The sequence below is a fragment of the Bradysia coprophila genome, unplaced genomic scaffold, assembly GCF_014529535.1.
Source record: "Bradysia coprophila strain Holo2 unplaced genomic scaffold, BU_Bcop_v1 contig_151, whole genome shotgun sequence".
NCBI lineage: Eukaryota > Metazoa > Arthropoda > Insecta > Diptera > Sciaridae > Bradysia > Bradysia coprophila.
In genome coordinates, this window is record NW_023503423.1 from 666,693 (window position 1) to 678,604 (window position 11,912).

The 11,912-nt window shown below is 35.6% G+C and overlaps 1 protein-coding gene across 1 annotated transcript; it reads right to left on the bottom strand.

The window, feature by feature from the left end:
* Positions 1 to 3,426: 3,426 nt before the first annotated feature.
* On the bottom strand, positions 3,427 to 9,317 carry LOC119074288 (dehydrodolichyl diphosphate synthase complex subunit DHDDS). Its single transcript, XM_037180309.1, has 2 exons — positions 8,356 to 9,317; positions 3,427 to 3,870 (listed from the first exon to the last, which is right to left on the bottom strand). The coding sequence occupies exons 1-2, from the start codon at positions 9,010 to 9,012 to the stop codon at positions 3,580 to 3,582; spliced, it is 948 nt and encodes a 315-aa protein (XP_037036204.1). The 5' UTR covers positions 9,013 to 9,317; the 3' UTR covers positions 3,427 to 3,579.
* Between the last annotated feature and the right edge of the window lie 2,595 nt (positions 9,318 to 11,912).

An 11,912-nucleotide genomic window follows, 5' to 3' on the forward strand; every position in this document is an offset into this window, starting at 1 on the left:
AAATTTTTGTGAAGACAATAACTTAAAATTAGCCCAAATGGAGCATGTTTCAACGAGAAAAATTTTTTTGAACCGAAATTTTTGTGAAGACAATACCTTAAAATTAGCCCAAATGGAGCATGTTTCTTAGAGAAAAATTTTTTTGAACCGAAATTTTTGTGAAGACAATAACTTTAAATTAGCCCAAATGGAGCATGTTTCTTCGAGAAAAAATTTTTTGAACCGAAATTTTTGTGAAGACAATAACTTAAAATTAGCCCAAATGGAGCATGTTCCTTCGAGAAAAAATTTTTTGAACCGAAATTTTTGTGAAGATAATAACTTAAAATCAGCCCAAATGGAGCATGTTTCTTCGAGAAAAAAATTTTTGAACCGAAATTTTTGTGAAGACAATAACTTAAAATTAGCCCAAATGGAGCATGTTTCTTCGAGAAAAAATTTTTTGAACCGAAATTTTTGTGAAGACATTAACTTAAAATTAGCCCAAATGAAGCATGTTTCTTCGAGAAAAAAATTTGTTGAATCGAAATTTTTGTGAAGACAATAACTTAAAATTAGCCCAAATGGAGCATGTTTCTTAGAGAAAAATTTTTTTGAACCGAAATTTTTGTGAAGACAATAACTTAGAATTAGCCCAAATGGCGCATGTTTCTTCGAGAAAAAAATTTTTTGTATCGAAATTTTTGTGAAGACAATAACTTAAAATTAGCCCAAATGGAGCATGTTTCTTCGAGAAAAAATTTGTTGAATCGAAATTTTTGTGAAGACAATAACTTAAAATTAGCCAAAATGGAGCATGTTCCTTCGAGAAAAAATTTTTTGAATCGAAATTTTTGTGAAGACAATAACTTAAAATTAGCCCAAATGGAGCATGTTTCTTCGAGAAAAAAATTTTTGAATCGAAATTTTTGTGAAGACAATAACTTAAAATTAGCTCAAATGGAGCATGATTCTTCAAGAAAAATTTTTTTGAATCAAAATTTTTGTGCATGTTTCTTGACAAAATTTTTTTTTTATGGAAACTAATGTGAAAACGATATATTTATATTCAGGCCAAATAACCAAATAAAAACTACATTTTTCCAATATAAATACACTTTCCATTTTTCATTGGTGTTTTCCGGTTTTAATACCGGTATTGCAATCCCTACGCAGATATACTATCACCCTTTTTCGTTGATTGTACAGTGACGGTAGAGTCCCTGAGACGTTATTTATTTTTCGTAAAGAATCATAAGCTCTGCTAGTGAGAATTCTGTGGACGGTGACGCTAGTCCTTAAGATGTTAACCAATAAAATCTTGATATACAAGAACCGGTGACATGAATCTTGATATATCAAGACATTTACTAATCTTGTGTTTTTAATCTTGTGCTAAATTCAAGGACATCTTACGTTGGTCCCTGCAATATATCAAAACTGACTTTTATCGTATGCTGCAAGTCAAGACCTTTCAGAAAAATCCACACTTATCATATTGGCTGGCGTTTAACAGTTTAGATTGTATGTGACTGCCTATTATTTGGGAATCGATTTTGGGAATATTTGGGAATTTTGGGAATATTTGGGAATTTTGGGAATATTTGGGAATTTTGGGAATATTTGAGAATATTTGGGAATTTTGGGAATTTTTGGAAATATTTGGGGATTTTCGGGAATATTTAGGAATTAATTCCAAAAAATTGATCCTTTTGAATATATTCTGCCAATCGTGTCTAAATGCCACTGACATTTAATGTCATCCATCAGAAGTTTATTTTAGAGGTAGTATATAAGAAGTCCCGGAAAAAAAGCGCTGATTTCGGTCAGTCGAAATTCAAAAGTAAGCTAAGAGTAGCTGTTCACGAGTGACTTAGGAATATCCAGCGACATTACAGCAGGTATTTTCTATCGTCTACATTTCTCCAATCTTCTACTTCCCAAATATTCCCAAAAGTTCCCAAATATTCCCAAAAATTCCCAAATATTCCCAAAAATTCCCAAATATTCCCAAAAATTCTCAAATATTTCCAAAATCGATAACCAAATTATAAGCCATGAACGACATCTATTCGCGAAGCAGCAAAGCGTATTTATATCGGAAGACTTGAAGAAGAGAAAACGATAGAAAATAATTGCCGTTCTACGGACTCATCTCTTTTCTAGAATCACGGCCGACTAGAACCAGATTAATTTATCAGAAATCAATTTAGGGACTTAGATGACAAGGTTCTTGAAGTCAAATCAAAAATTTGGAACCTCGGACGTAATGTGCTTGACGTGACTAGGCAATGTCAATGCATATTCCTTATGAACAAAGTGTTATTTTCATTGCAGTTAACACTTAAATCTTTTGGGGTCCCTCCATCGGCTTAAAACAGGTCATTTTGTGTATTAAAAAGTTTATAAGGATAATATCCACTGATCGTTCCAATATTTAAAGGGTAGTCCCTGAGTGAAAAGACGTCTGCGTCTCTACAGACGACTTCTTCAATTCAGTTCAATATTTGGGAATTTTTGGGAATATTTGTGAATTTTGTGAATTTTGTGAATTTTGGGAATTAAACAGGGAATAGGCCCTGTGTATGGATCAGCTGAAGCAAATCTATGTTGAAATTTTACTGCCTCTGACTATACATCGATCACATTGCTGTGCATAGAAACTCTTTCACCGAGTTTTTCTTTATCTTCTCACCACCATCATTGCCTTTTATTAAGGACCGTTTTGGCGACAGCCATTGACAGTAAAAAAAAACCTATAGTTTCTGGCATATATTTGTAACAAAAAAAAACAATTTACATTTTTCTATTTTATTTCCATTATTTACAAATTGTAAGTTTAAAATTTACACAATATTTTCGTTCTAAAATTAAAATTTTCATTTCTGATCGTAATTATCTAAAAATAAAATATATAAAAATTGGAAGATTGTGTCGAACACAACACTCACACTCACACAAAACTAAATTTCCAATGGAATTAGTACGAGTAATTTATTTACAATTCATAGGCGCATGTAACAAGGTAGATGGAAATGACTCTGAAATGTGTTGTGACAGGATTCTAATTTCGTATAAATTTTGTTACATTCATCCAAAATGCATTGGTCAATATCGTAGAAATGATAACAGAGGTCGTTGCTGCCGCCTCACCGTCTCCATCGCCATATTGGAACAGTACCTAAGAGGCAAAGGGCTTGCTCTGTTTTACAGTCCTGCTGCGAGGATCCTAACGAGGACAGGTCCACGAATATCTCAGTCATATTGGATCACAAAGAAATCTAATTCCTATTAAAATGTGGATTTTGTTAGCTAGAGCACAGATTTCAATGGAAGGAACTAATATGAACGTGGGCCTTTATACATTATGGGGTGTGTGTGACTGAGTGCTAGAAATCATTGCTCTTCAAAGGAAATGGAATCAGGGGACGAAATTACACCGATATGTACAATATTTATAAATTTAATTTGTTCATGTCGATCAGTTCAAAGTTATAGCTTTTCCAAACAGAGCAGTTCATTGTTTTGAATCACTTTATTTTACATCGATTGCTCGTTTAGTGATCGTACCCAATAAATTAATTTACTACCAAAATGAGCCTATTGATCCACTTTCGTTAATTCGTTAATTTCAAATGTACGATTCATCTTACCGTTCCTAACTAAATTCTTTAAATGTTCGGTGCGCCTCTTCTCAAACTGATTTACAAACGCTTCAATGCGTTCTTTATCGGCAGTCGGCGCTGGCTTCTCAACGTAACTGTTGATATATCTTCTGGCAGTTGTCATTGTTTGTTGATTTTGTTGATAGTAAAAGATGCCAGCCAACAAGTGCCAGATAGTGAATTCTGGCCATAAAGTTTCGGTGAAGTAGATGACGGTTGTTGAGCACTGAAATTAATGTGGAAAAATTCAAATATCGGACATAATTAAGAAGGAGTGGGTCTCAAAATATTATGCGAAATTAGTAAAGGATGGGCAATCCTATTTTTAAACGATGCAAAATAACATTTAGAACAAAGAACACTACTTCACATGATATGGTGTATACCTCGTACGTATCAGTTACGAGTTCGAAAACCAATTGGCAGTTTTTCGTCCTGATTGTGAATCACTAATAAAATAGTTACTAGAACGTCAGGATCCGGAGCTATCCAAATTTTAAGTTGAATGGGAAACGCATTGGTGCTATAAAACTATGTGACATCTCGCTCGCACGCCAGATTAATCACGTTGTATTCTGGGTGAAATAGGAAATTCCCATTCGAGCAAAATTGCGACCCTCGCTTCGCTCGCTGATGGAAATACCGATTTTCTTCCCGGGAGCAAAATAGACAGAAACTTCCCGATTTTGAATAAAATAAAAAAATTTTGTACCGAATGGGAAAAATTTCCCGGTAGCAATGCTCCCGTGCTGCCTATGATTTTCCATCAGCGGCCTTCGCTATTCTTTGAATTTAATATTTTTTAGAAACAAATAACGATTTCGTGAGAGAATCTACACAAAATCGATCATAGTGAACTTCAAACTGATGTAAGACCCTTGGCTTACTAGCCAAATACGTATCGCTTTTTCAGTGCTGTTAATAAAATAAATCGAAAAATACGCTGCCTGAAAACTAGGTTCTATCCCCCAAAATGGGAACATCCAAGAGCGCGTATTTGTCGAGTTATTTAGCATTTCATATTGTTGACAGCACTGAAAAAGCGCTATAAATTTTATGAATGATCTCTGAGCCTTAAAACTCATTTCCCGGAGGCTTAGTGAGTAAAATACGTAATTGTTTGGAACTTTGTATTTTGTCTTGTGTACAAACACCGCACTTGGCACTACTTTTTTTTGCACTACGACAGCAGTCGTATGCCCAGCCTGTGCTTAGTAGACCAAAGAGAAAAAAATGAATGGTCATGCATCCGATGCCAGAAACATGAAAACATTTTCGAACCTTCAAGTGGTGCTTATAACATCCTTTTGCTGGTGCATGTAATAAGGCTATTACATGTATAGGCAATAACCTTTACATCACTCGCATAGTAAAACGCCGTACTACACACCGAAAATAAAGTGATATCTCGTATCACGATGAGTAAATGTACCTCGGGCTAAAGCCCTCGGTTACATTTACTCATCTGGATACGAGATATCACTTTACTTCCCTTGCATAGTAATGTACTATTAACACGATTTAAGCTGCATCACACAGGTTTCAAACCGAGATTTTTTGATGAGACTGTAATGTGTTTGTGGCTCTCTGTACGTATCTCTCGGATAACGTAGATATGTGTAGACTTGAGCCAATTGGATTTTGAATTGAATATATTGATAAGTACATGTACAAATCGTGCAGTACGATGGCTTATCGGAAACCATTATCGCTTTAATTAAAATTGATTCTTTATGAAAGCGTTTGGTTTTATAGACGAAGGAAGAACGTTAAATCATCGCACTTGTTATCAGAAATTTAATATAATTTTCCCTTTGAAGTACATCAATATGTACGTTCTCAGTAGTTCTATTAACCTTTTTGCCACACGAATTCGATAACGTTGACAAAATAACTGATGAGTTTTGGCCTGTGGCAGAGCCGGACTATCGATCAGCAACGAGTTTTTCTGTAGTAAAGCGCTCGAGAAGCATATTTCAAGATTACAAATTATTCGGCTTCTTTTCTTGATTCGGTTTTGAAGTTTATGGACAGTCCGTTAGGAACGACAAGTTTTTGCATCAATCTGTTGATAGTCGAGGTCCATGTGTTGAAAAGATAGGTCCGTGCGCGTCAAGTTTTTTAAGACTTTTTTTTGTTCCATGTCCATGAAAAGTTGTGGAAGAAAAAATTTTCACGGAAAATTGTTTTTTCCAGCCGGAAAAGCCTTTCTTATGAAAACCTTCAAAGTCGAATATCGCCGACAATATGGGATCTGTTTGAAAAATTTATTTTGTTCTGGTAAGTATGGCTCATTGCCGATATTTCATAGAAGAATTTTTTTTTGAGGAGTCGGAATGAAGTCGGTATTAAGGTTCTCCCAAAAAGTATCCCAGAAAATTCATCAACTTTGAGGCCATTTTCGCTGGCCATTTGCAATCCATTTTTCATTAAAGTGGGGTCATTCGAAAGCTAAATTCAAGTACTTCTGATTACAGCCGGCCGGCCATGATCCATGTTCAGGAGCCTGAGATATTGTCTGGAAAAGTCATGCATGTCATTTTAAGGATTTTGTAAGTTATTTCTAGATCAATACGTTGCTGTAATTTGGGATACTAATTCCAGTGTTTCCTGCACATAAATTTCGTCACTACTTCTCCTCTCCTTGATTTCTGTTCAAGGACTATGGAAAGTTCGATATTTGTGATGAAAATAATGTCTCGAATCCCGACGTTTCTAGCACTACCTTGTTCTAGACACTAGACATTTCTTACGTTTTTGGCAATTTTTTCGGCTAACATTTGGACTTTTAACAAGTTTGAAGTCACAAGAGGTCAGTTCCTAAAAATAACATCTTCATGGTTCACTGTCTTCCCAATCCTAGAACTATAAAACTACAGGGTATTCTGACGATTTTTCTGGTTCTCTCCTTGTTTTTCCTTATGCTGTTACCTTAACCATCGAGAGAATTCAGAAAGGAACCAGAAAAATCGTTAGAATTCTCTGCAGTTCTTTAGTACTAGGATTGGGAAGACGGTGAACTATGAAGGCGTCACTTATTTTTAGGAACTGACCTCTCGTGATTTCAAGCTTGTAAAAAGTCCAGACACAGAAACAATTTCATCCTGGACCGGGACCAATAAAATAGTTATGTCACAGGAAATAGCTTCCGTAAATGTAAATTGAAATGTTCGTCAATAACATCCCAAATATCGAAACTTCCTTAATCCTTGAACCGAAATCAAGGAGAAGTAGTGACGAAATGTATGTGAAATGAACACAGGAATTAGTATCCCAAATCATAGCAACGTATGCTTTATTGATCTAGAAATAACTTACAAAATCCTTAGAAGGACAAACATGACTTTTCCAGGTCATATCGCAAGGCCGGCCGGCTGAGATGAGGCGACATAACTACACGGTCAATATCGTCAGTAACGATATTATCGTTTTTTAGACGATAGTATCGTCCGAAAAACGATAGTATCGTTTTTTTGGACGATACTATCGTTTTTTTGATGATACTATTGTCTAAAAAACGATATTATCGTTCAAAAAACGATAATATCGTTACTGACGATATTGACGATAATATCGTCCTGGATGAAAATATCCGCTGGACGATATTATCGTTATTTTCTTTTTCTGAACAAATTTATCGTTATTTTGGACGATATTATCCTCCGCTTCGCTCCGGGGCAATGGGCCGGATCGCTCGGCGTGTTAAAACGCTTTTTATGTACAATCAAAGTTGGTATTCATTTCGTAAAAAGATGAATTATTTAAGGACGAACTAAACGCCTTTTTTAAACACTGATGTGTAGCTGATTTCCTCTGACAATTGTTTTTCGATATTTTGGAAGAGAATTCGGCTCTTTGAGTAAAATTGAGTCCTGTACAATATTACTACCCAAAACTAAACGATAATATCGTCCTGGGCGATATTATCGTTTTTTTTAAACGATAGTATCGTCCTGGACGATATTATCGTTTAAGAAAACGATAATATCGCCCAGGACGATATTATCGTTTTGGACGATATTATCGTACAGAAAACGAAAATATCCATTAGATTTTCTAGAACGGTAATATCGTCCAGAAAACGATAATATCGTTTTTTGAACGATAATATCGACAAGAAAACGATACTATCGTCCAGACAATATTTTAGAATTTTTCAATTTAGACGATATTATCGTCCTGGATGAAAATTTTTTGGGCGATAATATCGTTTTTTTGGACGATACTATCGTCTAAAAACGATATTATCGTTTTTTAGACGATAGTATCGTTTTTTAGACGATAGTATCGTTTTTTAGACGACAGTATCGTCCAAAAAAACGATAATATCAGAAGTACTTGAATGAAGCTTTCGAAGGACACCACTTTTATGAAAATTAAATTGGAAATAGCCAGCGAAAATGGCCTAAAAAAAAGTTCTTCCATGAAATATCGGCAATGAGCCTGAGCCATACTTACCAGAAAAGAAGAAATTTTTCAAAAAGATCTCGCATTTTCGGAGATATTCGACGTTGAAAGTTTTCATAAGAATGGCCTTTTCCAGCTGGAAAAATAATTTTCTATTTTGCGGGAAAACATTTTGTTCCGCAGCTTTTCATGTCAAAATACAAGCACTAGTACATGCACATTAGTACCTGCACTAATACGTTCATCAAAAGACCGACTCGAATTTTACAATGGTAGAAAGGCTGGTTGCTAAATGATCACTCACCTGATACAGCATAAAATCGGATAGCCTTGATTCACCAGTACGCACCAATAAATCGGGATCGGATGATCTGTTTGTATACATGCATCGCCTTATCAATTCTTCGCTAATATCATCTACATCTAGTTCCTTATCGTTAACACCATTGCAAACAGCACGAATCGATTCCGTAATTTCATCTCGTGATGTGTAAGCAAATGCTACATTCAATACAGCTCGACAATTGTCTTTGGTTAATAAAATTGCTTCGGCCATAATCTGTTGCAAATCGATCGGTAACATCGACATATTTCCTACGATCCGGATGCAGATACCACGTTCGTTTAATTTGTCCTTTTCTTCCATTAATTTTGCAAACTTTTCTTTGGCCAATCTCATTAAAGTGTCCACTTCCTCTTTACTGCGCTTGAAATTTTCAATGCTAAATGCATACACCGTCACTTCTTTTATGCCCACATCCAAACACCATTGCAGAGCCTCGGCCAACTTATCGAAGCCCTTGACGTGGCCATCGGATTTACTTTTGAGATGTGTTTTCGTAGCGAAACGCCGATTACCGTCCATAATGAATGCTACATGGCCGGGTATCGGACCCGATCTCATCACCCTCACAGCGAATCGTTGAATCCACGTCAAATTACTGTCACGGACCCACGACATCTCGATAATGTAACAGTCTGATCGGCACTTAGAATCACTTTTCTCTTATAAACAAGAGATGCGGGTTCCGAGTGGTAGTGTCGTATGTGAACAGATTTTACGTAGCAACGAAACACATTCGAGCAAAAATTGTGAATTTGACAACTTCGAAAATGGCTTATTTCTCCATTATGGTTCGTTTTCAGAGCGATAAATACAACTGGCAAGGATGATATTGACAAATTTTATTTAAAATTTCATCACAAACTTCCTGCTGAAACTTTTTTTTTTTTGATAGATGATGAACGTTGTCTTGTGACACATGTATGATATTCGCATGCGGCAATACATTTACAGGGTTGACTGCTGGTCGTGCTGGTGGTACTGGTATATTTTTTTGAAATGAGTTTCTGCGATATTTCTGAACTGCCGAATTTTCATTTCAAAACATATCTGATAAGGAGACTTTGAAAAAGTGACCTCTAGCGCCATCTACATCCGCAAAAGTCATTTTTAGATGGATATTGATAGAAAACGGACGCTGTCAAAGTCTGACTCACCTAAAATAATTCACGCCGTAAGTGCGGTCGAAATTCAAAATAGAAGGTGCAGAGGTCTTTCTAACGTAGCGTCATTTTCATACAAGGAACCGTTGAAATGTACTTTTCTGTTCACTTTTTCATCGAATCGTTCACTTAAAATTCAAATTTTAGGCACACTTACGGCGTGAATTAAAATCGTTTTTGTTTTGCCTTTTCCACTTACCTCTCATATATTTCGAAATTTGCTTGAAATTGGGCCCCACCACATACCTCACATCTCAAGTAATACATCCTTTGATCCGGATCCGGAGGTAGAGTGTTTGGTATCATTTGAAAGCTGACGGTCTCATTAAATTAACGAAAATAAAACGTCATGCGAAAGGGTCCAAATTTTCGATGAAAACTGAAACTAGTTGCCACTGTTGCGGAACACCCAAAAAGAAAAAAAAAAACATTTTTGAACCAATTTTAAAAATTACTTAACTTTCACCTCAGTTAAAAGATATTAATTTAAAGAAAATTCAAAAAAACTGCGGGAAAAATGAAAAAATTTGGATTTTTTTTAATAAGAAGATCTTTCAACCTTTAGCTTTCATTTGAGCCCAATATCACCTGTGTCGTGTAGCTTCGATTGCCGTTATACAGAAATTCATCAAAGTTACCTCAGCTGCATCGAAAACTTCAACCGGATATAGATGGCTCTAGAGGTCGCTTTTTCAATTTATCAATGGTTACAAAATCACGCTTTTATACCAAAATGGAGTATAATCGTAGTTTGTACAAGTTTGAGATATTGTTAAACTGACAATGGTCATAACCACATTACCAACTTATTTGACCATTACGAGCAAGTCTACTCGGTAAACGGATCTACTTCTTTGATTAGATTAATTAATTAATTGTTGACTATTGCCTTGACTGTTAAGTCAATGGTCTTACGTCAAAAAATACGGATTGAAGCTCACTTTGATCGATTTACTGAAATGTATGGAATGTGAGCAATGTTATGTTGTCAATCGACGAGGAATAAAATACATGGGTCATGTTCTTAGATGGCCAATATCGACCTAATGATCTGGAAGTAATTCACAAAAGAATTTTTATCAGGTTTTTTGACGGCACGCTAACTTGAGCGATTTTAGAAATTTTGTTTTAAATTGACGAGGAATAAAATAATTTGCGTAAAGTTCGTAGATCAACAATGTTGGCCAAAAGAACTCGGAGAAAAAAAATTCTGTCAGTTTTCTTGATGGGACAATAAATTGGGGAGTTCTGAAACGATTTACGAAATTTGTGTTTCCATCAATTCATGAGATCTGGTTCACAGATGAACAAAATCGATCTTCTCTTCTCGGAGTTTTTCCAAAAGGAATTTTTTAACGGTAATTATAGTAATTATGAACCGATTTTCTAAAGTATAGTTTCCACTTAAAAAGAGCACTCCGTTTAGCCTCCGTCTACATGACAGTTGTAAAATAGAACAAAAGAACTGTCACGCAAACGGAGTGGAAACTGAATTTATTTCAATTTTTTACTCCGTTTACGTGACAGTTCCTTTATTCTATTTTACAACTGTCATGTAAACGGAGGCTAAATGGAGTGCCCTTTTTAAGTGGAAACTATACTTAAGTCTGAATTCACAGTCATTCCGTTTTGTGCCGTTTTCATTCCGTTTTGCCTCAGTGTACATGACAGTTGGCATTTCATACAATAGAGCACATTCTTTGAAATGCCATCTATCACGTACACGTACACGGAGGCAAAACGGAATGAAAACGAACGACTTTGAGGTCACCTTAAAACTTTATTCTAATCGACCAATCTTTACGTCAAGTTCATACCGTGTCGGAATAATAACATCTGCCATCAGATAATATCTGGGGAAATAAGAAATATCGAACTCTGTGATAGCTATTTCTGAAAATATCAAATAAAATGAGAAAGTCGCACGAGTGTGATTGCGATCAGAGCGAAGCAAAGGCTATTATTTGACACGAGGCTGTAATTTCTATGCCATCTCCTCGGTATTTTTCAGAACCTAGTTGATTTAACTATAAAGTTACACCCGAGAGTTGGCATTATAGCGCCGTAATTGTTAATTATCAATGGTCAACCTGTGTAAATCTTAAGGTTGAAGGGGACTAGCACCACCATATTACATCCCGAGTATAGCTTGAATGTCTTCCCTTTAGAGTCTTAATTTAGGGAATGTAGTTTTGAAGTTAATATAAAAGAATGTTCAAAAATCTCTTGATTGCATCGTCAGTCAAGGGAGCTGACCCACACAAGTGAAGGGGCCCAGTATTTAAAAAAAAACATGAAACGAATAGAATAATTGCTATGATCGGAAATGTCCATCTTGTACCATCCGCAAAAATT